Raw genomic sequence first — 27,964 nt, 5'->3', positions numbered from 1 at the left:
CACAATGGTTTATGTGTTAGTTTGGAATGAGCAGCTGTGGGGCAGGCAGTGCTGTGGGTAGGAGCTTCCTTCCTGCCTGCTGTTACCTGTGCTCAGAATAGGAGCATCCAGGGGATGAAGCTCTGGCAAAGAGCTCAGTGTTTCACCTCTGTCAGCTCTGCCAGGCTATGGAAAAGTGGCAGCCACACAACCATGTTGTCAGTGCTTTTCCCAGAGCACGTGGCCATGCAGCAAGGAAGAGCATGGCAGGTATGGAAACTAGCCTGCCCTTGTGTGCAGGCATGTGTGCTTGGCTGACCCAGCAGCATGCCAGGCCAGCCATCGTTTCCCACCCCTTGGCAGTCCCCAGTGTGGCCTTCCTTTTCTTAGTGCAAGTCCTTTTGTACTAGAAAAGACATTGGCTACAAACTGTGCAAACCTGATAGCTGACAGCAGAATTGTTCCTCTTGAGCCATAGCAGGCACTTTGTCAGCTCCCTGCTGGTGACTGACACAGCAGGTAACCTAGAGTTTCTCTGGAGGGCCTTTCCAAAAGGACTGAAACACAGGTCAGCCTTCATGAGCACTGTCACTTCTCCCACACAGGTGCTCTCCCTCAACCCACTTTCTCTCCTACAGAAACAACAGCTTGCCAGAAAGTGATGCTGCACCTCCTGAGATACCAACCTGTCACCTGCTGATGGGAAGGCGACCTGGTAAGTAACCACCTAGCAAACAGCCTTCTGCCCGGGTGGTGCAAGGCACACAAACCAGCCAGCAGCTCAGGGTTGGTATGTGGCAGTTTGCACAGAGCTCTGTCAGCAGTGTTGATAGGAAGGGGGGAAACAGCACAAAGAATGAGCCGATTCCTTAGCACTCACTCCTGCTCTTTGAATAACCGACGGGGTTTTGTTCTGGAATAAAAGCCACTGGGAAAGAGATCAATTTTTCTGCCTCTGCCAGTCACAGATGTGTGGGGTCCTTTGCTTCCCCCTGCTGACACCCTGAAATGGTGCAGGGTGGGCTGTGGCTCCAGCCAGCTGTGGGAGTGGGGAAACTAATGAGGATGGGCTCTGCTGGCAATCGCTCCCACAGCCCGCGGCTCCCACGGTGCTGCCGTGGAGAGGTGTGCAAGCGGGCAGCCAGAGGCAATAAAAGCCACTGAGCTGCCCCTCAGCCTCACCACCCGCAGGCAGGCTCCTGGGGAGCCAAGAGTGGCTGTGGGGTCCCAGCAGAGAGGGATCTTCCAGTCGGCTTTCCCTGAAGGTTGGATTTTGCGGTTCCTCTTCCTGGTGTCCCACGTGGAGGGGTGAACACATTTGGCACCCACAGCACTCTCAGGTAAGAGGGATTTGCTGGGAGGTGGGTGATGTACTGGGAAGAGAGCCAGTGTGGGGCTTTGTGGTGTGTTTGGAAAGAAATGGCTCTGGAAGAGGACTTTGCTGTGAGTATTTGAGCAAACTAAACAGAAGCCATTTCCCTCTGGCAGTCTGTAGAGAACAGCCCCTGGTCCAGAGGGGTTTGCTGGCCCACGTGCACCTACCATGTCCCAGCAGGATCCCCCGGCAGTCAGCAGCCATCCAGTAGGAACTGGGGTCTTGGAAAGCTCCAGTGACTGCCTGCTGTCAGTGTGGAGTGGGGCATCTGGAGGTGGGGGAGAGCAGAGGTCAGTTTGAGAAGACCGAACACGGTAGGTGGAGCGTGGAGGTGGCTCTCGTTTTGGCTGACGCGCGGCAGCGCCGGCGCGGAGCTGCCCTTCAGCTTTGCTGTGGGTCAGGTGTGGGGTCAGGCAGTGCTCCTCTTCATGTTACCTGAACAGTTATGGTGAGAATAACGACCAGAAAACAATATGTCAAAGGTAAAACTGACTGAAAAACCCCCCCAAACAGCCTGGATGGAGAGTCTGTGCCATGCAGACTTAGCACTGCTGCTTTGCAGCGACAAACAGCTAACTTACAATGGAAGGCAGCGATGTGGGGCACAGCGTGGGCTCCAGGAGGGAAGCAGCCAGCACTCTGGAGCAAACCTGATTGCAGGCCACCAGGGGAGAGGGCACTGAATGGGGAAGTGCTGGGCAGGATGGGGGGGGGCACGGGGACGATGTGGCTGTGTTCTGGCTGGGTTGCCACCCCAAAAAACAGCTGCGTAGAGCGGCCCCAGCCTCCCACAAGGGGCTTAGAAACTCCTTCCTGGCCCTTGTAGCACAAGATCAGATCCTTTACCTCTGGCAGATGACCCTAGGAAAGGACTGAAGGGTGGAGGTCCAGCAACTGGCTCTGCTCTTTAACCTTGCTTTTGTTTGTGGCTGATTTCCATGTGCCATGTGATGTTCCCAGCTCATAAGCAGAAAGTGGGAGAGGGCAGCGTGTGACAGGACGTTCTCCCTGCCTTGGCATGCCACCAGCCTGCATGCTGCACTGTGTGCACTTCAGCTTCCAGTGGCCGGCTCCCTGCTTCAGCTGGGGAACAAAACCATTCCCCAGCTGCTGAATTGCACTTCGGCAGCCTCAGGCACTGACACGCAGGGTAACACTCACCTTCAACACACACACACAGACACAGACAGACACACAGACACAGACACAGACACACACACAGAGCAGCTTTTGCAGAAGCACCAAAGGGCTGGGGGAAAGGGACAACATCTGTCACAGCTGGGGAGGGGTCTGGAGCACAGCCCTGTGAGGAGAGGCTGAGGGAGCTGGGGTTGCTTAGCCTGGAGAAGAGGAGGCTCAGGGGAGACCTTCTTGCTCTCACCAACTCCCTGAAGGGAGGTTGTAGCCAGGTGGGGGTTGGTCTCTTCTCCCAGGCACCCAGCACCAGAACAAGAGGACACAGTCTCAAGCTGTGCCAGGGGAGGTTTAGGCTGGAGGTTAGGAGGATGTTCTTCCCAGCAAGAGAGATTGGCCATTGGGATGTGCTGCCCAGGGAGGTGGTGGAGTCAGCATCCCTGGAGGTGTTTAGGAAGAGCCTGGATGAGGCACTTGGTGCCATGGTTTAGTTGATTATGTGGTGTTGGGTGATAGGTTGGACTTGATGATCTGAAAGGTCTTTTCCAATCTGGTCTGGTCTATTCTATTCTATTCTATTCTATTCTATTCGGTTCGGTTCGGTTCGGTTCGGTTCGGTTCTACCCTATGTATCCAGCAAACATGACTTCCCTGAGGGATTTGTCAGCCTGGTAAGAGTCTCAGTCTCACTCTCAGGAGGGACTGAAGCCATCGTGTGGTGGCTGTGTGTGTTCTGTCCTTGCACAAAGGTGGTTTGTGTGCAGCCATCATGGGTTTGCTTTAGCTCACCTGTCAGACCTGCAGAGAGCTTTGATTCACAGCCATTTCTGGTCTCCATCACTAGATGGTGACATGCTCCCAGATACCAAATCCTCCTTCAGTTTGTCTTTTTTCCTTTCCTTAGTGTAAAATAACAGTAAATGGAGAGGAAATGCCTGCTGTACCCTCTGTTGATGGAAGTGGAGCCTTTCCAGCCACACACACAGTTCTGCTCAAGACAATTTGGTGTTCCACCAGTTTTTAACATGGCATTGGTTTTGTCAATGTGGTTTCCTTAGACTTACTGCTCTGGAGTTAATCCTGGTCATGAGCATTTACACAAAGACTGAACATTACCAGCCTCTGCCTGCTTGTCAGTAGCCAACAGCACACTCCAAATGAAAGCCTCTTTGTGCACTCTCTAGGAACAAGCCTGCACCAAAAGTTTGAATGTGTTACCTGCTTGTGGAAACTGCCAGGTGTGCTTCCCCCTCCCCATTCTCCCTGAGCACACAACAGTGCTCATTTCCTTCCTCATAATGTTTGTCACTAGTTGCAGCCCAAAGGAGCAGTGTTTGTTGTCCTGCTGCAGGTTGGGTTGCTGGGACAAAGAGGCTGCCTGCCCCAGAGGTCAGGCACTCACATGTCATCTCCATTCAAGCCCATTGTTCAGCATTGATGGAGATGTCCACTGGGATTTGCAAGGCTTATTACAGCAGTAGCATCCATCCAGTGAGGCTTCTGGCATGGTATGAAGATGAGTGCTGGAGAAGAAGAGCTAAAACACACGAGGCACTTGATGTAATGAGGCACACTACAGACCTGGATACACACCCTGGTGTCTGGCTGCTACATCTAAGTGTCTCAGCATGGGTTACTGACTCAGGGGGATGTCTGTGAAAGTGTCAAACCCTGCTACTTGCTTGGCTGCTCACCAGCAGATAAAACCAGACCTGCCTCTATCACTGCCATCACTGCTGGGAAACAGAGACTTCAATACCAGCATGCAAGAAGCAAAGCCCATCCCATTCCCCATGGCAGCAGAGCATCCTGTGCTGCTGCCACTAATGGGTCTCTGGCCATGGAGGAAAAAGCAGGCCCCTAGGAGCCAGCTCTGCTCAGCTACATCTGGTAGGGCTTGGAAAGGCTATGCAGGCGAGTTTGGCTGCATACCAGCTGAGTGGTACGAGTTTGTTTTCATCTTCAACACAGCTCCAGGGCCCTGTGGTCCCCAGTAGGCTCTGGGCCAGCTGGGCTCAGCATTGCATGACAAGAAATCCCACTAGAGTGGATTTCATGTCAGCTTAGACCAGAATGAGGCTGAGCTTAAAGTAATGCTCTTTAATCACTAGCAAATTTAGAGGCTAATTTGAGGTACGTGGAGCAAAGCAGCTCCCTGCATTCTGGCCTCCTCCACACACAGCTTCATCAGTCACTTGGTGGGGGTGTGGGGGGCTGTGAGTGAGCTTTCCACTCTCCCACTGATGGCCACTGGTGCTGTCTGGTGCCCAGACCTTGGGTGACCAGCTGCTGGCTCATCCCTCACCCCTCCTCATGAAAACTTCCCTTTACAAAGAGCTGCTTTCTAATTCGGTTACTTTTGTGTCAAAGGCATTTTGTTCTGGCTCCCTGTGGTTTGCAGCTTTCATTCTATGAAGCTCTTCAGAATCCTCTCAGTCTCAAAAATATTTTCATCCTCTCCTCTCCCCTTTCCTTTGATTTATTTTAGCTCACCAAATTGTTGTACAGATTTGTGCAGTGAAACTTCACCTGTTTCACGGGGTGTCCCCAGCGTAGGTCAATCCACTGTGGCCTGCCCCAACCCCAATCACAGGCATGACAGAATCAGAGAATAATAGAATCCACAAGAGGACACAGTCTCAAGCTGTGCCAGGGGAGGTCTAGGCTGGATCTTGGGAAGAAGTTCTTCCCAGCAAGAGAGATTGGCAGTTGGGATGTGCTGCCCAGGGAGGTGATGGAGTCCTCATCACTGGAGGTGTTTAGGAAGAGCCTGGCTGAGGCACTTGGTGCCATGGTTTAGTTGATTAGGTGGAGTTGGGTGAGAGGTTGGACTTGATGATCTTTTCCAACTTGGTTAATTCTATTCTATTCTGAACACAAGGTTGGAAAAGACCTCAGAGATCATCAAGTCCAACCTATCACCCAACACCTCCTGACTAACTAAACCAGGACTCCAATCCCCTTCTGAACTCCTTCAGGGACGGTGACTCCACCACCTCCCTGGGCAGCACATCCCAATGGCCAATTACTCTTTTTGGGAAGAACTTCACCTCCAGCCTAAAACTCCCCTGGCACAGTTGAGACTGTGTCCTCTTGTTCTGGTGCTGCTTGCCTGGCAGAAGAGACCAACCCCCACCTGGCTACAACCTCCCTTCAGGGAGTTGCAGAGAGCAAGAAGGTCTCCCCTGAGCCTCCTCTTCTGCAGCCTCTCCTCACAGGGCTTTTGTAGCTTTTGGGAAGATAGCATTAATACCTCTTCCCCAGCTTTCCTGTGACCTCAAACCCTTAGCATCACCAGCAGGCAAGCTCCAAGCTGCTGGAAATCATATCTGACTCTGGAGTCACCATCACCAGAAGTGTTTAGGAAGAGCCTGGATGAGGCCCTTGGTGCCATGGTTTAGTTGATTAGATGGTGCTGGGTGATAGGTTGGACTTGATGATCTTGAAGGTCTTTCCCAGCCTGGTTGATTCTATTCTATTCTATTCTATTCTATTCTATTCTATTCTATTCTATTCTATTCCATTCCATTCCATTCCATTCCATTCCATTCCATTCCATTCCATTCCATTCCATTCCATTCCATTCCATTCCATTCCATTCCACTCCACTCCACTCCACTCCACTCCACTCCACTCCACTCCACTCCATTCTACTCTACTCTGTTCTGTTCCACAGGGATGGCTGCTCTCTGGGCTTGTGGATGCCTTGATTTTTTTGAGGGTAGTGAAAGCTTGCTCAGGTGCATGACTGACATTGAGTCAAGACATTTAGCCAGTTAAAGTCACTGTTCTTAACCATTTTCATTTCTGTGTCCCCACAGACAGCTCAGGAGGCTCTTCACAATGACTGCTGGCCTGGAGAAAGCCTGCCACCGCTGCATATCTAAAATTGCCAGCAATGGTAAGGCAGTTCTGGTAGTAACCTTCCTCGGTATTTAAGCAGCCCTGTCACTAAGCCAGGTGTGGAGAGGAACTAAGATGATATCAGCTTGCAGGGAATCTTCCACTGAAGTGGCCATTTTCTTTCCTCCCTTCTGCAGTATTTCCTTTCCTAGGCACCTTTGGGCACTGATGGCACACACACCAGAGGAACTCAATCCCACCAGCACCTGCCTGCTGCAGTATTTGCACTACAGCAGGGCAGTGTAAAATGTCAAACCAACACAAACACTGCCAAGTACCTAAATGTGGGCTGCAGCAGACAGCCTCAGCAATATAAGGTATTTGTGTTTGGTTTCAAGTGGTGCCTTGTATGCAGTCCAGCAGGAGTGCCTGCAGGGAAAGGCCACCTGGTAAAGAGCAGGCAGCACAGCCAGCCTGGGAGCAAACTGCCCCAGGAGAGATTCCTGAAAAGCAAAGCTGCTGCCTGCCTGTGTGATGGCATGTGCACAAGAGGTGGAGGACAGAGTATGGTCAGGAATAGCTCCTCTTTCACCCAGAGACATTTGGAACGGGGTCTTCTTCCCTCTGCTTGCCCCTGCCCTGGCACAGCAGACACCATAGATGCAGGTAGCCCTCAGAAGTGGCCACTTGTTGTGAGTAGGAAGCACCAATCATGTGAATGGAGGTCTTTTACATGACAGGCTGGACCCACTGGCTTAATAAAGCCTGATTTTCCCAGCCAGGGTAGAGGATGCAGAGGAGTGTAATGAGCTGGCAGCTCTCAGGCTGGGTAAACAGTCTGGGTCTTGCCCTCTGAGAAGCAACACAGCAGAAAGCTGACCTGGGCTGGGGGCTATGCAAGCTACATGAAGAGGCACAGGAGACACATGCTTCAGGAGCAGGTTTTGTAAGTCCAGGGGAGCAGTGCTCTTGGCAGGAGATTAAAATCCAAGGGTTTTCAAGCAGCTTACTCCCACTGGCTGCTGCTTCTTTTCACTCTGAGTTGCAAGAGCCTTTGGCTTTCACTCCTAGGAAGTAGCAATTTCTAATTCCACTCCCAAGAGGAGAAGAAAACCCCTTGACCACTCATCATAATTGATACTTCACCCACACTAATTGCTGCACTTGCCAGCCTAGGGCTGTTACCTTGGGGTCTTTTATATTCCTGCTTTTTGCTTCAGTTGGAAAGTTCTCAAAGCTCAGAACAAACCTTCAGTAGTGATTGAGTCTCTTAACTCCACGATGCTTTACGACCCTTCAGAGAAAACTGAGCCCGTGGGGACAGAGAGCCCTGGCCTGGGTTCAGTCCTGCTCAAAGGCACCTGGCACAGGCAAGTAAGGAGAGGACATTGTCTGGCCCGCTTGTTCATGTTCATCATTGCCCCAGGGGAAAGGAGGGCTGAGGAGTGATGAACACTGAAGGGTATGGAGCATGCAGTGCTGTCATTAAACCCCAAGCAGCCCCAGGGAGCAGGCCTGGGCTGGCTGGGCTCCCTCCTAGCTCACAGGAAGAATGTGCAGGGGGTGACTGAGCCTATTGGTGAATATCCCAACCAAAGGAAAAGGCAGAAGTGGTGTTTTCTCTGAGTTGTGTTCCCACGGGTTACAAGCAAAATGTCACTGCTCCCTGATGGTGTTAAATTGCCACTGGGACTTTAATGATGAGAGACAATGATCTCTCTGAAATTGGAAAGGGGAGGATTAGTTTTGATCTCTGTGTTGGTTTACACCAGGAGCATCCTCTCAGATACCCACAAAGTTACCTATGAGTGAGGCAGCTCGGAAACACTGACCCAGGAAACTCATTATCTTTAGGTTTTCATTAGAGTGAAGCTCAAAATCAGCTCAGCTTTACCTGTGGCTCAGCCAGGGCATCCAGAATTGATTTTCTGTGCATTAAAATGCAAACCCTCCTGAAGCTCAGGGGCACAATTTCACTTTCTCTCATGATCCTGTGTATGCTTTTGCAAAGAGCAGTTCAGCACAGCCCCACATTTGTAGCCATGGCCTCATGACATCTAAATTACCCTCAGTTTACCTGTGTGGCCTTAAAAAATGTCCTTTCACTCTTGGTATAGCAACTGAAGCTCAGAACATTAGGGCAGTGCTCAGTTAACTGACTGGGAAAAAAACCAAGCAGCCAAATCCACTGCTTTGGGCACACTGCAAAGCAAAGTGGTGGTTCTTGGGTTCTTTATACAATACCTGAATCTTGTGTCAAAATTACACCCAGGAATGGGGCCAAATCCAGAACCTAAACCATGGCATGACTGTAGAGTAAATAGAATAGAATAGAATAGAATAGAATAGAATAGAATAGAATAGAATAGAATAGAATAGAATAGAATAGAATAGAATTAACCAGGTTGGAAAAGCTCTTTGAGATCATGGAGTCCAACCTATCACCCAACACCATCTGATCAACTCAACCATGGCACCAAGTGCCTCATCCATGCCCTTCCTAAACACCTCCAGGGATGGTGACTCCACCACCTCCCTGGGCAGCACATCCCAGTGGCCAATCTCTCTTTCTAGGAAGAATTTCTTCCTAACCTCCAGCCTAAACCTCCCCTGGCACAGCTTGAGACTGTGTCCTCTTGTTCTGGTGCTGGTTGCCTGGGAGATGAGACCAACCCCCACCTGGCTACAACCTCCCTTCAGGGAGTTGGACAGAGCAAGAAGGTCTCCCCTGAGCCTCCTCTTCTGCAGGCTAAGCAACCCCAGCTCCCTCAGCCTCTCCTCCCAGGGCTGTGCTCCAGACCCCTCCCCAGCTTTGTTGCCCTTCTCTGGACACCTTCCAGCAACTCAACATCTTTCCTAACCTGAGGGGCCCAGAACTGGACACAGGACTCAAGGTGTGGCCTAACCAGTGCAGGGGCAGTACAGGGGCAGAATGACCTCCCTGCTCCTGCTGGCCACACTGTTCCTGATGCAGACCAGGATGCCCTTGGCCTTCTTGGTCACCTGGGCACACTGCTGGCTCATGTTCAACCTACAATCAGCCAGTACCCCCCAGGTCCCTTTCTGCCTGGCTGCTCTCCAACCACCCTGACCCCAGCCTGTAGCACTGTCTGGGGTTGCTGTGACCAGAGTGCAGCACCTGGCACTTGGATGTGTTAATTCCCTGTGTTAAATGTGTTAAATCTCAGTGCTCCCCTGGGGCAGCCAAAGGGAGTGCTGTGAACACACACATGGAGTTGTTCACCTCATGCAGATACACAGTGAGGTCCCTGCAGGACTTGTTTGGCAGCTCATCTCCTTTTTGGTTTTTTTCCTTACTGAGGAAGCTGAGAGGCTGTAGAACAAGCAACATTGGAGAGCGATGCTAATGTGCACAACAGGTCATTCATTACTGTATTTATTATTAGAGAGCTTGTCACACACTCTGCTGAGTAGGTTGAGCCACAGCCATTATTAGCCTACTACCTAAGAAGAGTGGGTAGGTGAGATTTACACTCCTAAATCACTTCTGGAAATCCCATGGGGACCCTTCTTAACCTGCAAGGAAAGTAACTTTTCTCTCCCTTCAAAGTAAACAGGGGCAGCTTGAGCTGATTTGGAACCTACAAGTGCTTGGAAAAATCATGGAGGCAAAAATCAAGTCTGAGGAGCCCACAGGTGAATTGGTGTCACAGAGCTGTCCCACATGCCAGATGACAGCTCAGCTGCTGCGTGCCCCGAGGCCATCCGTGCACATAACCAGGGACAGAGAAGAAGGGAGTGCCAGAGGGAGGAGAGCTGCAGTGCAGGGCCACAGCTAAGGAAGGCATAATGGCACAGGCATCAGATAGAAGAGGCTGTGCCATACAGCTGCAGTGCTAATGAGGATTTTCTTGGGGACACCGGGGCAGGAGTAACTCAGACAGCAGATGTAGCTGACCCTCCTGCTGGGCAGGAGACATCAAATCCCCACTGCCTGATCTGAGTTTTGTGCCCATGGATGTGAAGGAATGTGCAAGATACACAGCCACTTGTTCTCCTCTTCCTCTGCTGTGGTGCCAGGTACGAATTCTTCCCTTTCCCCACTGCATCAGGACTCGCCTGCCAATGCCATAGCAGAGCTTTACCAGTGCAGTACCATGAGCTGCCCTGGTGATACAGAGCAGGGGGCTCTCCTGCCTGGTGCCCTGACAACAGCCCCACAGAGCAGGTGTCCTTCTTAGCCATGCCTGGAAACGCTTCTTTCCCCGTGTTGTGTTTTCAGAGACCACCAGCCCTTTTCGGTTCATTGGTCCCGGGAGTGGCTCCGCAGGGGCTTCCCTGGGCAGCCTGGGAGGGGAAATCGCTGACTTAGCAATGTCACAGACCCCGCATGTGGGACAGCAGCGTCCTCTGCAGGGCTGTGCACCCCGGTGTCACAGACCCCGCATGTGGGACAGCAGCGTCCTCTGTGTGCACCCTGGTGTCACAGACCCCGCATGTGGGACTGCAGCGTCCTCTGTGTGCACCCTGGTGTCACAGACCCCGCATGTGGGACTGCAGCGTCCTCTGTGTGCACCCTGGTGTCACAGACCCCGCATGCGGGACAGCAGCGTCCTCTGTGTGCACCCTGGTGTCACAGACCCCGCATGTGGGACTGCAGCGTCCTCTGCAGGGCTGTGCACCCTGGTGTCACAGACCCCGCATGTGGGACTGCAGCGTCCTCTGCAGGGCTGTGCACCCTGGTGTCACAGACCCCGCATGTGGGACCGCAGCGTCCTCTGCAGGGCTGTGCACCCTGGTGTCACAGACCCCGCATGTGGGACTGCAGCGTCCTCTGCAGGGCTGTGCACCCTGGTGTCACAGACCCCACATGTGGGACAGCAGCGTCCTCTGCAGGGCTGTGCACCCTGGTGTCACAAACCCCGCATGTGGGACCGCAGCGTCCTCTGCAGGGCTGTGCACCCTGGTGTCACAGACCCCGCATGTGGGACCGCAGCGTCCTCTGCAGGGCTGTGCACCCTGGTGTCACAGACCCCGCATGTGGGACAGCAGCGTCCTCTGTGTGCACCCCGGTGTCACAGACCCCGCATGTGGGACTGCAGCGTCCTCTGCAGGGCTGTGCACCCTGGTGTCACAAACCCCGCATGTGGGACCGCAGCGTCCTCTGTGTGCACCCTGGTGTCACAGACCCCGCATGTGGGACAGCAGCGTCCTCTGCAGGGCTGTGCACCCTGGTGTCACAGACCCCGCATGTGGCACCCTGCGGCAGACACCATTTCCTTGAGCAGTTTGTCTCAGGACCAGAACGGGGCAGCACAACCCAGACAAACCCGGAGAGGAGGTGGAGGGGGAAGGGAGGCGTCCCGGCTGAGGAGCATTTCGGTGGAAACCCCACACGTTTCGGGGGAAACAGTCTTTAGTGCTGCTAGCTGCATTGGAAGCGACTGCATAGCCCTGCCAGTTGTGTAGTCGGTTGCTGAGAGCCTCACTTTGTTAAACATGGATCTGGAAGCCTTCCCAGGCTGTGCATCTGCCCCTCCAATTCGAGACCTAAGCGGCTGTAGTTGAATGGGGAGATAATGAGTAAATGCATTCCCAGCGACTGCTTTGGGAGGGGAATTAATGAACCATTATCTTCTTCTCTTGAGCTCCAAGTACTCCCTATCTCCCATTTCTCCCCTCCAAAATCAAGCTATTGGTAGATGCTAGACACAGCCGAGCACAGACACCTGTGTGCCAGATGTGCAGCATCACATATACGTGGGCCCGGCCAAGCCTTTTACAGCGCTTACTGCAGCGTCCCTCCCCGGGGGCCAGGCAGACCATGTGCTGCATGATTAAGAAATTATATGATGCCTTCTCCTGCCAGGCTCCTGAGCCTGTGCAGCAAGAGCAGGAACAGGAGGCTGCTATGAAGCTGCAGGCAGAGGGGTGGTGTTGCTCGGAGACCTGCAACCCAGCGGCAGCACTGTCGGGCAGTCAGTGCAGCTCCTGCAGATCTGAACCGCACTCATTTGGGATATCAGGGATGTGAGCTGCTCAGGCTGTGGGCACTATTTGCAGGTGATGCTCATGGGTGTGTTGGAAGCCCAACTCAGCTACAATACCATTGCTTCTGAACATGAAAGTAATAGTCTAGATAACGCAACAGCAAGATCACCTGGCATGAAACGTGACGTGGTGGAAAGGGACACTCTAAGCTGAGCTGTTCTAATGAGAGGCTGTCAGCGTTTGAAAGAGCTTAGTTGAGTGTGGGACACTATTTAAGCAGAGGAAGAATTTCTGGTCTGTACAGCATTCAAGAGACAGGAGAGCCTGAGCAAAAATTGTCTGTGAGAGAGACTGGCCGACAGGGAGAGGAGGAGGGGGTAGCACAAAGGAACAGAACTGCTTTCATGGGCTCAAAACACCTTCAGTCTCTGCCAATTCACAGAGATAACAAACATGCTACTTGTGAGGAAGAAAGGTGTCTCTCAAGCGCTGAAGTGTGAGATCCTCTCCTGCAGAGAACACACCCCCAGCCTGCGGGGTTTGGCGTGCTCCCAAGGAAAGTACCTGCCGCTCCGAAAGCCCGGTGCGTCTGCCCGGAGTCTGGATGCTGCTCCCATGGCCTCTCACTTTCTCCTTCTGTAACATGGAGGCAGAGACATTTGCCTTTTCCTCCGAGGCGCCCTGAGGGTGATGTTTTGGCGGTGCTGCAGAGTTTCTCAGAGGCACTGTGCACAGGGCGCTGGCAGCGTCCCCGCTCCGGGGCGGCGAGGAGGATGGCATTCTCCTCGCAGAGGCTGCGGGTCTCTGGCATGGGGAACTGCGTGACACAGTTTGCCTGAGGGAAGGCTGGTTCCAAACCAACCCATTCTTTTCATAAGCCTCCAAGGAGACATCCTACTCCTTTTCTTATCCGTGCCCTTCTCAGCCTCTCAGCAATCTATGCCACCTCCACTTACGGTCCTTTTGCCTCCCTAGGCATCGACTGGCACATCGAGCCATTGGCAGAAGTGCTCTGCAGGAACACTTGCCACACAGCGTCCTCATTGTGTTTTACTTGCATTTTGCAGGGCAGTGGTTCACTTTCACAGTGCTGAGTGTCGGTGATCAGGCACAGAGGTGACAGCCCTTTTTAGGACAGGCTGCTCACACTCCTCTTGATGCTATTGTTTTTCACGGTCTGCAAAGGTAAGCAGTCACCTTCTGCAGCATCAGGCTGTGCTGGGAGAACACCAGGACACAGAAACAGCAGCAGCTCCCTGGGAGTAACTACTCACCTTGGGTCCACTCATTTGTGGGAACACTCTGTGCACCCTCTGAGAGCATCCTCCCATGCAGTTGTAGTTGATCTAGCCCAGTGATGAGGTCTCATTCCTTGCAGCAGGGCTGCTGGCTTTGTGTCTACAAGCTGAGCTGGGCCAAGGGAGTGAGAGCAGCCAGAAACTGTTTGCATCACAATAAAGGCAGTTTATTTAGCTATCACTGAAAACTGAGTGGAATGGCATTGAAGCTGCTATTTGCTTAGCAAACAGACATGGCTCATCAGTTGCCATGGATTAGCTGATGCAACATTACTTGTTACTGCCCAGTCACCTGGCAGTGCTAAGGCACTGATGCAGACTGAGGCACTGGCCAGAAGTAGCAGCACAAAAGCACTTTGAGTCTGTCATTGGTATTCCAGGGATACAAGGCCTAACAATGGATGAGAACATTGAGCTTTGGGAGTGATAAACCATTTGGTGGTCCCACCATTTGAAGTGCTGCACCACAAACATGATATTCCCATGCCACTGTGTAAGGAAAACTGGTCAGCTGCTAGAGGTTCATCTTCACAATGGAGACAGTGGAGCCCTGTAAACCTTTACTCAAATGAGGGGAGAGCCCGTGGGGCAGATCCCTGTGGGGTCTCTCAAATTGCTGGAAGGTGCAGCCTCCATTTTATCCTAAATCCCTGGATGGAAATTTCCCTCTAGCTTTCTCCATTGGCTGAGGTACTCAGAATTTACAGTCTTCCCAATAAGCCTGCTGCATGTGCCCCTTTACATGGAACCCCAGCTGCACCAAGCATGGTATCTTCATGTAAATTGGGTTCCTCCCTTCTCTGAGTGGAGATGTTCATACTCAGTAGCCTTTTCAGCCTGCACTCTGTCCTGGAAGTTGAGACGTTCAGGCTGTTTTCAGCCTCTGCTGTCTCTGGGGAGCACCCTGCTGAGTTACAGCAAGACCCCAGGGCAGGCACTTAGCAGAGGACTCTTTGTTACATATAACACAGGTAAAGTTTAGGAAAGACGTTGAGATGCTGGAAGGTGTCCAGAGAAGGGCAACAAAGCTGGGGAGGGGTCTGGAGCACAGCCCTGTGAGGAGAGGCTGAGGGAGCTGGGGTTGCTTAGCCTGCAGAAGAGGAGGCTCAGGGGAGACCTTCTTGCTCTCTGCAACTCCCTGAAGGGAGGTTGTAGCCAGGAGGGGGTTGGTCTCTTCTCCCAGGTGACCAGCCCCAGAACAAGAAGACACAGTCTCAAGCTGTGCCAGGGGAGGTTTAAGCTGGAGGTGAGGAAGAAGTTCTTCCTAGCAAGAGAGATTGGCCACTGGGATGTGCTGCCCAGGGAGGTGGTGGAGTCACCATCCCTGGAGGTGTTTAGGAAGAGACTGGATGGGGTACTTGGTGCCATGGTTTAGTTGATCAGATGGTGCTGGGTGATAGGTTGGACTTGATGATCTCAAAGGTCTTTTCTAACCTGGCTTATTCAATTCTATTCCATTCTATTCCATTCTATTCCATTCTATTCCATTCTATTCTATTCTATTCTATTCTATTCTATTCTATTCTATTCTATTCTATTCTATTCTATTCTATTCTAAAGGTCAACTGCTTGGTTCTTTCTCCCTCTAGGTGACTCTTCATTTGCAAAGACACCACCCACCTTAATCCAGTCAACTGCATTTCATATCACACAACTCTATGGATAAACAGCATCTGTAGAGCTGATTTCTGGACTTGAACCAGCCCCAATAACCCCATCCTTCTTTTCTTATCCCCAGCGTGCTTCATCTTTGGGCTCCTCGCTTTCCTCGCCCTGCCACTCTCCATGGCTTTTATAGGTAAGTTGACTCTTAAAGCAATTCAAAACCAGGGCCTTCCCAGCACTGTGTAGCAGGTTACACACCTGGCAGGAGGAAGGAGTTGGGAAACTGCAGGTTTTCAGCCACTAGACCTGTTGTGGTACTGGAGCTGCAGGCACAATCCCAGCCCACGTTGCATGGCAGAGAGGAAGCAGTGCTTGCATTGCTTGCCTTCAATCCCCCTCCCAACGTGTCTTACCTCGGTGCAGGGCTCTGTCTGTGGGAGGAAGCTCAGAATCTGACACATGAGAAGATTTCACTAATCTGAATCACTCTGTATTAACTGCACTGCAGAAGTCTTAGAGGAGTAGTGCTGGAAGGGATGATGTGGGCTGCTATTTCTCCATCTTTATGGAAGTGAGACCTGGGGTTTGGCTGATCTGTCTCTGCATAACCCCTCAAAGGCTGGATTTGGGAGTAGCATTTCCAGATCAAATATTTAAGAAAGGAAAGAAAAATCCTTTGAGCAGCAGAGTTTTATACATTTTTAAACTGCATAAAGCCCTTTCCCCCCCAGCATCACCTTTCCCTTACCATTAGCATGGATGTGCTTTTTTAATGAGCACTTTCTAGCACTTCACTGCTCCCTGTGGGCCTTGCAATCCCCCCTTGAGAAACACCAGCCCACCCCCCCTGCCAGACAGGCTTGATGCTCACGGCATCCCTGACAGATGTCTGACTTGCCCTTGCCCAAGGAAATTCCACAGCTTCCCAACGAGCCTATTGCAGCATTTTAGTGCTCTCACAGACTAAATATTTCCCCCCTTATCCAACCTAAATCTTCCCCTGGGCAAATTAAACAGATTACTGCCTGTCCTACCCACCGTGGTCACACAGACAGATTGGTTCCCATCCTACTCAAAAGCACCTTTGAACTGTATGAAGGATGCTATTCTAACACCACTTTACCTTCCACACCCCACCCCCCACCCCCTGAGACTACAAAAACTTGCTTTTTCTCCATCCTGACCTCACAGGTCACTGTTTCTGTAGGGTTTTGGTGCATTTTTGCCTCCTTCCTTTGGCCTCCACCCAATGTAACTACAGTTTTCCCCTAAACAAATACATAACGATGGAACACAGGGCTGCAGATGAGACCTGAGGAACAAGCAGTGCAGAATAACACAGAATAGAGAACTAACCAGGCTGGAAAAGACCTTTGAGATCATCAAGTCCAACCTCTCACCCAACACCATCTGATCAGCTAAACCATGGCACCAAGTGCCTCATCCAGGCTCTTCCTGAACACCTCCAGGAATGGTGACTCCACCACCTCCCTGGGCGGCACATTCCAATGGCCAATCTCTCTTGCTGGGAAGAACTTCTTCCTAACATCCAGCCTAAACCTCCCCTGGCACAGCTTGAGACTGTGTCCTCATGTTCTGGTGCTGGTTGCCTGGGAGAAGAGACCAACCCCCACCTGGCTACAACCTCCCTTCAGGGAGTTGTAGAGAGCAAGAAGGTCTCCCCTGAGCCTCCTCTTCTCCAGGCTAAGCAACCCCAGCTCCCTCAGCCTCTCCTCCCAGGGCTGTGCTCCAGACCCCTCCCCAGCTTTGTTGCCCTTCTCTGGACACCTTCCAGCAGCTCAACATCTTTCCTAACCTGAGGGGCCCAGAACTGGACACAGGACTCCAGGTGTGTCCTGAGCAGTGCTGAGCACAGGGCAGGATGACCTCCCTGCTCCTGCTGGCCACACTGTTCCTGCAGGATTCCTGTGAATGCACCTCACAATGAAAGATGCTCTCTCTGCATCAGCTCATTGGCTCCAGTTTCTCTTATGGTGCATTTTGAGCCCAGATGGTTTTTGGTTATGTGGCTCCTTATGAGACGTTCCTCATTTTTTATTTACATTGAAGTTTTCTCTCCTAGCCACAGAATCAGCTTTATCAGCTGTCATCTTGGAGATTTCTGGATGTCTTTTACCAATGTTGCCAAATCACTATGAATTTTAAGTCATGTCCTCAAGAGCCCTTACAATCACTTAAGATGGGTGTTCTTGAGAAGCTGTTCACCTTGAAAGGTGGTGCAAATGAATTCCACCTGCAGAGCATGGAACCATTGAATCAGTAAGGTTGGAAAAGACCTCAGAGATCATCAAGTCCAAACTATCACCCAACACCTCCTGACTAACTACACCATGGCTTCAAGTGCCACATCCAATCCCCTCTTGAACACCTCAAGGAGACTTGATGGGGTGCTTGGTGCCATGGTTTAGTTGTTTAGGTGGGGTGGATTGGTTGAGGGGTTAGACACGATGATATTGAAGGTCTCTTCCAACCTGGTCTATTCTATTCTATTCTATTCTATTCTATTCTATTCTATTCTATTCTATTCTATTCTATTCTATTCTATTCTATTCTTATTTCTATTCTTATTTCTATTTCTATTTCTATTTCTATTTCTATTTCTATTTCTATTTCTATTTCTATTTCTATTTCTATCATTTCCATTCTAACCTCCAGTGATGGTGACTCCACCACCTCCCTGGGCAGCACATCCCAAGGGCCAATCTCTCTTGCTGGGAAGAACGTCTTCCTAACCTCCAGCCTAAACCTCCCCTGGCACAGCTTGAGACTGTGTCCTCTTGTTCTGGTGCTGGTTGCCTGGGAGAAGAGACCAACCCCCTCCTGGCTACAACCTCCCTTCAGGGAGTTGGAGAGAGCAAGAAGGTCTCCCCTGAGCCTCCTCTTCTGCAGGCTAAGCAACCCCAGCTCCCTCAGCCTCTCCTCCCAGGGCTGTGCTCCAGACCCCTCCCCAGCTTTGTTGCCCTTCTCTGGACACCTTCCAGCAACTCAACATCTTTCCTAACCTGAGGGGCCCAGAACTGGACACAGGACTCCAGGTGTGGCCTAACCAGTGCTGAGTACCACTGATGATGTGGCCAAGGTGCATCCTGCCTAGGTTTGGAAGGTATGCAGCTGTAACCCAGCCAAGTGCTGTGCTGCCCTTGCCAGCAGTTAAGAGAAATGGGCTTTCCTGACAGTGAAAGTCCCAGACCCTCTTTCAGACATCTGCATGGAGATGAGATGACTTTTAAGGGAATTGGGACACCCAGCCTGCTGGCACATAGAGTTGGCCAAACCCACCAAGAAAGTGTTCAGCTCAAGGCTGGTGCTGTTGGCTTTATCTGGGGCCTTCTGAGTGCCAATGATGACTGTGGTGGGATTCTGATTAGGATGTTCTAATTAGGAATTAGGGAGGTCTAATGAGGGATTATGGGGCAATTAGGAAGCAGGGAAATAGACTGAACTGCTACATCTCAACACTGAGGCTCTTACGCTTATCCATAACTTAAAATTGCTATTTATCCCTTAAGAGGATTTTGGCTTTAGCTTTTCCCCAGGCTGAACAAGCCTGAGCTGTGGAACAGGGCTGGGAAGGTAGGATTCCAAGTGTGGTAGAGCTTGCATGCATATTGACAGCCAGCCTCTGGACTCTGGGCTGGAATCTGACCACTCATTAATATAAGTTCCTAGGAACATTGCATAAGATCTTTAAGATCATAGTATCACAGTAGCAGTCAGGGTTGGAAGGGACCACAAGGATCATCCAGTTCCAACCCCCCTGCCATGGGCAGGGACACCCCACACTAGATCAGCCTGGCCAGAGCCTCATCCAGCCTGGCCTTAAACACCTCCAGGGATGGGTCCCAACCACCTCCCTGGACAACCCATTCCAGGGCTTCACCACTCTCCTGGGGAAGAACTTCCTCCTCACCTCCAGCCTGAATCTCCCCACCTCCAGCTTCATTCCATTCCCCCTAGTCCTATCACTGGGAAGTGGAAAGTGTAAGGCAAGATGTTAGCCTGGAGTTCTGGGGATCTCCCACATCAGATATATCACAGTATCAGAGTACAGCCAAGGCTGGAAGAGACCCCAAGGATCATCAAGTCCAACCTGCCTCCACAGACCTGAACTTGCTGAAATCCAGAGATAATGCTGCTGTAACACAGTGCTGTCAGAGGACATTGCCTTCCTGAGCTGCATAGCTGAAAGGTGTTTGTAGGAGCAGGAAATGCCAAGGCAAATGCAGAGAGCTTTTTATCCAAGCAAACCCCCCTGATTTTCTGATAATATCCCATTGCCATGAGCTCAGAGAGGAAGCTGCTGATGTGCCTCCAGCCATTTTGGCACAGGCTTGCTGCAGAGGAAAACAAATTAACTGTGACAACATTGGTTTAGACTCAGAGATGAACAACTGGTAGCAGCAGCAGTAATTATAGCACTAACAGGAAACACCTCTGAAGCTCAGTAGTACTGTGGAGCACACAGGTCAAGATGCATGGGAAGGACTTAGCAATCTTGCCAAGCTCTGAAACTGTGACAGCATTTAAGCCACAGATATTTTAGTCATATTCCTGACCTTTCCTGCTAGAGAGAAATCTCATTCATTTATGTTTTTTCTTACTTTGTTTTCCCCCTAAACACTTCCAAAATAGACAACTATGGAAGGACCTCACAGACTTTTGGGGCTTTTTTTTTAACACTTTTATTTATTTATTTCAGCTCTGGGCTAGTGAAGAATTGCTCTCAATAACACATTCCTGTGTGCTGGCCAGACTGCCTCTATATGCAGTGCTCCCCAGGGCTAGCTAAATCACACTGCAAAGCTGATCACCTTGTTTTCCCAGCAGGCAGTCTAAATCTTCCCCCCATTCAAATTTAACCCAGTACTACTCCTCGTGCCTGCAGCTTCATCCCTACTGCTGTGTTTATAAAGTCACTACTGTGTCAGCCCTGTCCCCTCCTCTTTGGCTGCCCTATCTGCCTGCAATGTTCTCCCAAAGTCTACAGGGTACCACTGCCTGTCAGTCAAACCCTTCCCAAGACTGACTGCTGTCATGTCACATTCTGCCCTGTGCTCAGCACTGCTCAGGCCACACCTGGAGTCCTGTGTCCAGTTCTGGTCCCCTCAGTTTAGGAAAGATGTTGAGTTGCTGGAAGGTGTCCAGAGAAGGGCAACAAAGCTGGGGAGGGGTCTGGAGCACAGCCCTGGGAGGAGAGGCTGAGGGAGCTGGGGTTGCTTAGCCTGGGGAAGAGGAGGCTCAGGGGAGACCTTCTTGCTCTCTGCAACTCCCTGAAGGGAGGTTGTAGCCAGGTGGGGGTTGGTCTCTTCTCCCAGGCAACCAGCACCAGAACAAGAGGACACAGTCTCAAGCTGTGTCAGGGGAGGTTTAGGCTGGAGGTGAGGAAGAAATTATTCATAGAAAGAGAGATTGGGCATTGGAATGTGCTGCCCAGGGAGGTGGTGGAGTCACCATCCCTGAAGGTGCTTAGGAAGAGCCTGGATGAGGCCCTTGGTGCCATGGTTTAGTTGATTAGATGGTGTTGGGTGATAGGTTGGATGTGATGATCTCAAAGATCTCTTCCAGCCTGGTCTGGTCTATTCTATTCTATTCTATTCTATTCTATTCTATTCTATTCTATTCTATTCTATTCTATTCTATTCTATTCTATTCTATTCTATTCTACATATATGAGAGGCCTCCATTACAGATTTGTCTGGGAATCACAATCATAACTCCACAACAAAAAAATAGCAAGCATGTTTTCTTGACTTTCCCCCCGCCCCCCCCAATCAAAATCTCAGTAACACACTGAAACAGTAATTACCAAGGTTTCCAAACTGAAGATATTCCCTGAGATCCCTGGCCAGCTGCTTTTGTGGCAGGCTATTACAGGCCCAAGGGCTCTGGAAACCCTTGCAGCTGCTTTCTGCATGCTGTGTAATTTGTGGTGGCTCCCCTGTTGCCCACCCCTGCAAAGCTGGGAGTCTGAGCAAGTCTCAGTGGTAGACAGTGGCAAAATGGGCAAAAAAATGTACAGCCTTGCACTATGGGACAAAAAGGGAGAGAGACCAAATCCATCTAAGCCCAGTCCTTGTCCATTATGAGCAGGCAGGTAACAAATACTTGGTGCAGAAAAGTCAACTGGACTCAACTGGACTCCATAGGCCTTACACACAGCAGATCACAAAACACTTTCCTGTGTCCTGTGTCTTAAGCAAGATCTGTAGCAAGCAGCCACAACCCAGAACACCTCTATTATGCTAAGCAAAGAGCACAGGAGAGGTTCAGCACACCAGCAATGTGCTAAATAGAATAGAGTAGAGTAGAGTAGAGTAGAGTAGAGTAGAATAGAATAGAATAGAATAGAATAGAATAGAATAGAATAGAATAGAATAGAATAGAATAGAATAGAATAGACCAGGTTGGAAGAGACCTTGGAGATCATTGAGTCCAACCTATCATCCAACACAATCTAATCAACTAAACCAGCAATAGCAGAGGATTTGGTGGGTAAATTAGCAAGCTAAAGTAAATTACAGCTACCCAATGTCACAAACAGGGCTGCCCAGGGAGGTGGTGGAGTCACCATCACAGGAGGTGTTTTGGAAGAGCCTGGATGAGGCACTTGGTGCCATGGTTGAGTTGATTAGATGGTGTTGGGTGATAGGTTGGACTGGATGATCTCAAAGGTCTCTTCCAACCTGGTCTATTCTATTCTATTCTATTCTATTCTATTCTATTCTATTCTATTCTATTCTATTCTATCCTATCCTATCCTATCCTATCCTATCCTATCCTATCCTAACCCCCCCTTCTATTGGTACTTCTCTCCTGACCCTTCCTGGCATTCCCCCTGAGAGGTGTTTAGCACTAGGACCAGCACATTGCTTGCAGTGCCCTGCCTCTTGCTAACTCAGATTGTTCAGAAAAAGGCAGTTTCTCCTTGAAAAGGACCTTGCACGTCAAGAATAAAGCAGGAAATGCCTTCCACCCTCTGCAACTGATCAGGAGAAGGCCTGAAACATGGAATCAATAACAATAAAATTATAGTGTAATAGACAATTTAAAAGTGCCTAAAGATGGCACTGGGTAAGAGGCTTGGGCAGGAGAGGAATGGCAGCTCATGAGAGGTCTACAGCTGGCTGCCTAGATTGTTTGCATAGCCATGGAGAGAAAGAGGCACTTCCAGCACCCAGCTCCTCTGACCAGCAGTAAATGCATATCTTGGGGTGAGATGGATTGAATTTGTAAAGTGCCTGTTACTCCCTGCTGACTGCAAGGAGAGCCTGGGGAACCAGTTCAGGTATGGAGGTCTGCATTGCAGACATCTATATTTGGGCAGATGAGTCTCACTGCCACAGACCTGCACCACAGCCTCCAGTGCCTGCTGCCAGCAACGTCCTTACAGCACCATGCACTCCCTTCCCTCAGACTTACACATCTTTCCCTTTCTAGCAGTGGATCTTAGAGTTGCCAAGATTCCTGGCTCCATAACAACCAACGCTTTTAGCCTCCAGCAACCCAAACAGCCTGGAAACTTGAGCTTCTGTGGTTTCCTATCAGCTGCCTGGGAAGCTAAAACGGCTCCAGGAGCTCCCACAGGCACTTGCTCTCTATATTCAGAGCATCTGACTCGAGAACATGCCCCAGTCATGGGACCTAATGAACAGGGAAGGCCTTGGAGAGGCTTATGGGAATTCCTTCTTTTCCCAGACAGTTTTGATTTTCACTGAATTTTCTGCTGCTGCTGAAATTTTCCTGTCCAGCTCAGCCAGCCATGCAAAGAGGGAGTAGTTGAAGCCAATAACCTGTGTTTGTGGCTCCAGTCAGCAATGCTGGAACAGTTAATGCTGCTGCTACTTTGCTCTCTTCCTGCTGCTTTTTCATAGAGTCACAGAATCAATAAGGTTGGAAAAGACCTCAGAGATCATCAAGTCCAACCTGTCACCCAGCACCTCAGGACTAACTAAACCATGGCACCAAGTGCCACATCCAATCCCCTCTTGAACACCTCCAGGGATGGTGACTCCACCACCTCCCTGGGCAGCACATTCCCATGGCCAATCTCTCTTTCTGGGAAGAACTTTCTCCTCACCTACAGCCTAAACTCCCCCTGGCACAGCTTGAGACTGTGTCCTCTTGTTCTGGTGCTGGTTGCCTGGGTGAAGAGACCAACCCCCTCCTGGCTACAACCTCCCTTCTTGCTTGTTCATCATCTTCAGTCCTGCAGTGGGAAATGCAGCCCCTCTGCAAATCCAGCCCCCTTGTCAGTAGGTGCTGGGTCCAGGCACTGCCCTTCACTTCCACTGTCTTTACTTTTTGTGTGCAGCCTGTTGAACTGTTTGATCACTTGAGATAACAAACATTAATTTTTGCTGTTCAGGAATGAAGTTTTTGGAAGACTGCCCAGTTCAGCCACTAATTCCACTCTATCTGTTGGTGGGTGGTGTGATTGGCAGCTTAAAGGTAATGTGCCTTCTGTGTGTGAAAAATACTTTGTGTGACTAGACTTTGCCTCGCTAGCTAAGACATGATGATGGCTCCAGACAGCTATGTGCATGCAGTAGTGAAGAGTGCCATGGAGACTGAACTGTGCTTGTTCCACCACTTGAAGCATCCATCAGTCAAGTGGGATGCTAATGAGTTCAGTGTTGTCCTACGTCGTGGTGTGACCTTCTCCTGCATCACAGAACCTGTGCAACCCAGGGAAATTACTGCATAACATAGGTGCCTGTGGTGAATGGGGTCCTGTCTCCACAAGCAGTCCTTCAAGCCTCCCAGACCTTTTCCCTGTGTTTCCAGACACAGAAGCTGAACAGACAGTGAAGTTACTCTCCTAGTTCTGGGAATATCATAAAACTACAGGTGTTTGCACATAGTCCTTCCCAAGTCCCTGGCCAGAAGCAGTGGCTGTGCAGCAGCATGGCTTGCTTTCACATGAAAAACGTTCTTGCTTTACAGCAGCAAGGTAGGCACAGCATTTCCAACCACAGCTACCTCTCTTCTAGTGGACTTACATCTTCACTGAGTCAGAGACTGGTTTCTTGACAGGTAGGAACACCCTCATATCCCTGTTATACCCTGGTCACTATAAAGCTGCAGCTGTTGGCTCTAGGATGAAGGATCACCCCGCTGCCACAGTCCCTTTGCAGATGGTCTTAACTGGCTGCCAGTGGGTGGGAAGAGGCTTGTCACAACAGACTGCAGAGCTACTTTAAGCTTCTCAGCAGGATTAGGCAAAACTGTTCTTTGCTGTCAAAGGAAGGAAAAGGGGCAGAGCTGAAAGGAAAGCTTTGGAGCTGCACCTCTGGGGCACGAAGGGCTAAGAACAGCAAGTGCCGCTGCTGGAGGGAACGTCTGTATTGGCAGCTTGGCCCATCCTGCATCGCTAACAGGGGCAGCAGCAACCTGGCACCCAGCCTGCCTTTCCAGGAGCCCAGCACTGGCAAAGCAGGCAGAGCAGACTTTATAGGTTGTGGCCTAATGTTTCAGTACAGGCAGCTTGTCCCTTGAAAGGAAATGTGCTAGGCTCTGGCTTGACAGCACTGCATATCGGAGCCAAAAAATGCTGCAGGCAAGACCTAGCTGTGTTCCCCTTTGTTTCTAGTCCTTTTCTTTGCCAGGATAAAAAGAAGGGGGAAAGAATATTCCTCTCAGGCCTCTGCATTCCCTGCAATCTGTCACAGTGGTAACCAAACTGTATTGGTGGGATATGAATCACCCTCCCGAGGACCTTTGGTCAGTGAGTAACTGGAGGGAAAAAGAAAGTTCTTAATCTTGTTATAAGAAATTTGCTGTGCTTTGAGCTCTGCAATCAGATGCTCAGTCATTTGATCACACCAGTGGACTCATCTGTATAATCAAAGGTTCATTCAACAACAGCTGAGAACAGATTAGAGAAGAAGTGAAAGGCAAATTTCATGCTAATGAATTGCAGCCTTCATCACAAATGTTGATTGTTTCTTAGCTATTTCTGGTTCAAAGCCTGTTTTTCTCACCCCAAATAATATGGTGCTAAGTGGGTCAGTTAATATCCCTGCTGATGTCAAATAATGTCTTGAATTTGGCTTCAGCTGGCAGCAGGAGTGCCTACCTTGCAGCCAGGCAGTACACTTGGTCAGAATTTGACTGGCATAACTTGTATGTCATCTCATAGTGCTTGATCTGTGGCCAAATTCCTCCTGTCCCATCTCTGTTCATCACACTGCACCAGCTTCACTGAGCTGTACCTTTGCTTGGCCTCTGAGAGTTATATGGTCAGAGAATGGGTATAGGATGAAGCCTGAATGAATGCTGCTCTGTGATGGACATAATTTAATGGCAAGTCACCAGCCCAGAGCTGTGGGCTGCTCATCTGTGTCCTTACCACCACCAATCTTTCAAAAGGCAATGGCAACCTGCAGATGTTCACAAAAGCAACTGAACAGCCTCTGGAGAGGCCATAAATCCACTTGGGAGGCTTCTCCAATTCCCTCAACACCAGTGATCCTCTGCCATTTAACCCCATGCCTGCTGCTGAGCTCGGTGAAGTTTGAGCAGAGGCAGCTGCATATGTGCTGAGCTCACTTCAAAGCCAGTGAGTTGCACAGCACTGCAGGTCGAGTCACAGACCCCCACGTGGAAACCTTAGACACACTGGCCAGGTAGCTTTAGCCCTTCTGTGTGCTATGAGCCTGCCTGAATGATCAGTTGAGAAGATGCCTTGATGGTTTGAATGGACAGACCATTTTGAGGGCATAGCTGGGTGTGAAGCTACCCAGTGGAAACTGTTCTTATCACATGTGCTGGTGCTGGGACTTCAATCTCTGTTCCTCACAAACTGATACCAAGATCTGGGCTAGAAAAAGAGCTGGGTTTGTGAACAAGCATTTAACAATTTGTAAACAATCAAACAGTTTCACAGGGAAGAGCAAGATGATCCTCTTCCCAGATCCCCCAGACCCTCCTGCTAACCCTTGCCTCTAGGAAATGCAGCGTATGGGCTAAAATAGGAACCAGGCAGAATATAGATCCAAGTGGCTTTCCTTAGCCAGTGTTCTCACCATTAATCACTGACTAATGGGGAAGGGAGAGTGTAAAACAAGGGTGCTCTTCTCTCTCATTTCAAGCAGGGAAATGAGCTTGGAAGTTTCTCTACCCTACAGTCAGCCTAGCTACATACTTTGTATTGCCAAGACTAAAGCAGAAATCCAAGCATTGCTTATCAGCCCTACAGCATTTCCCTGGAGACCAGACCTTCACTACCCTCTGGTATCAAGGTTCTCCACCTATTCCTCTGCTGGTCCTGGCTGGAGGCAAGAAAATTACACTTAATTGAAGAAAATGTGACAGAATCATTCCAGGTATCTGAAACACTTTACCAGGGGTTTAGGTTGAAGTCTAGACCCTTCATATTTCAATTGAAGATGATTCACCTATACAGCCATGGAAAACAGAGTTAGAAGAGACAAGTCCACCCACTACAAGGCAGGAACTACTCTACTTAAGTCATTTAGCAGTTACTCTAATCTGTTCTTAAAAGTCTCCAGCGTGGGAGCTGCTGCCATCTCCCTACACAATCTGTTCTCATGCCTTTCCATGCTTGCCACTGGCAGGTTTTTATCCCAATATCCAGCCTGAATCTCACTGGTGAATAAACTGTAGGGGGAAACTGCTTTGTTTTCCAGCAGGATCTGCCCCGTTTGTGGCTCCTCCGTTTTCTCTTAGGTGATTTCCCCCCACTCAGTTTTAACTTGGCCCAAAGGCTGGCCGTGGCCAGAAGGTGCTCAGACTTTCCACAGCCAATGTACTTATTCCCTTTTTCTCCCCCAATGCCTCCAGGTGACTCTCCTGCTGTATGACTCAACCAGGATGAGGCAGCTGCTTTCCAAGTCTGTTGTGATTGATGACGACGATGACGACGAGTATCCCTGGAGGCAGAATGCTCACAAGTACTACATCCACCTAACCCTCAGCCTTTTCCTCTTCCTCTGGTTCATTCTTGGGAACTACTGGGTTTTTTCTGTGTACCTGCCAAATTTTATCCCACCTTTCCATCAGCCTCAGGACTACTGTGACAAAACCCTGTACATCTTTGCCGTTGGTGTCCTCATTCTCAGCCACACTGTTCTCTTTCTCCTTGTCTTCTGTAGCTGCTGCATATATTGCTTTTCCAGGCAAAGGTACTCTTCTGAGGAAGACTAAATGCCACATAAATAAAGTCACAGATGTCTGGGAAAGAGTGTACAACGATGAACAGGCACTAGTTCAGCCTTGTGTACATCTTTGTTGCACTGTATCTGTGTATGGTAGCAGCCAGCTGCACGAGGAAATGGTAAACTCCAGCACCATCTGGAAATGGCTAAGCTGGAGTACAGCACAATCAATGCCAATTGATGCTCCAGAAGCCAGGGTGCATTCTTGCTGACTTCCATGGTCCCATTTTAACTCTTGGATGGTCTATCTGGAATAATCTCTTGCAGAGGGCAACCCCCTCTAAAACAACTACATTCTTTCAGCATAGTACATATTTGCCTACAAAAATAGCCATGTTGTCCTCCTCACTGGGATCTGAACACCTCCATGGCCTTGCTGGGGTGTATCACCATCCCTGCATTACACATGAGGGAGCTGAGACAAGGAAATAAAGGGCTGTATTCAGACTGGGGGGGTTTGTCTCTTCTCCCAAGCAATCAGCACCAGAACAAGAGGACACAGTCTGAAGCTGTGCCAGGGGAAGTTTAGGCTGGAGGTGAGGAGAAAGTTCTTCCCAGAAAGAGTAATTTGCTGTTGGAAT

General features: G+C 50.2%; 1 protein-coding gene across 1 annotated transcript; it reads left to right on the top strand.

Annotated features, from left to right (window-relative positions):
* Positions 1–1,287: 1,287 nt before the first annotated feature.
* TMEM272 (transmembrane protein 272) lies at positions 1,288–27,466 on the top strand. The gene is made up of 5 exons (XM_054163132.1): positions 1,288–1,319; positions 6,310–6,389; positions 15,320–15,379; positions 23,573–23,655; positions 27,010–27,466. The coding sequence occupies exons 2-5, from the start codon at positions 6,332–6,334 to the stop codon at positions 27,370–27,372; spliced, it is 564 nt and encodes a 187-aa protein (XP_054019107.1). The 5' UTR covers positions 1,288–1,319; positions 6,310–6,331; the 3' UTR covers positions 27,373–27,466.
* The last annotated feature ends 498 nt before the right edge of the window (positions 27,467–27,964 follow it).

The sequence above is a fragment of the Dryobates pubescens genome, chromosome 7 (assembly GCF_014839835.1).
Source record: "Dryobates pubescens isolate bDryPub1 chromosome 7, bDryPub1.pri, whole genome shotgun sequence".
Taxonomy (NCBI): Eukaryota; Metazoa; Chordata; class Aves; order Piciformes; family Picidae; genus Dryobates; species Dryobates pubescens.
The sequence above is the reverse complement of the archived record's forward strand: the minus strand, read 5'-3'. Positions and strand labels throughout refer to the sequence as shown.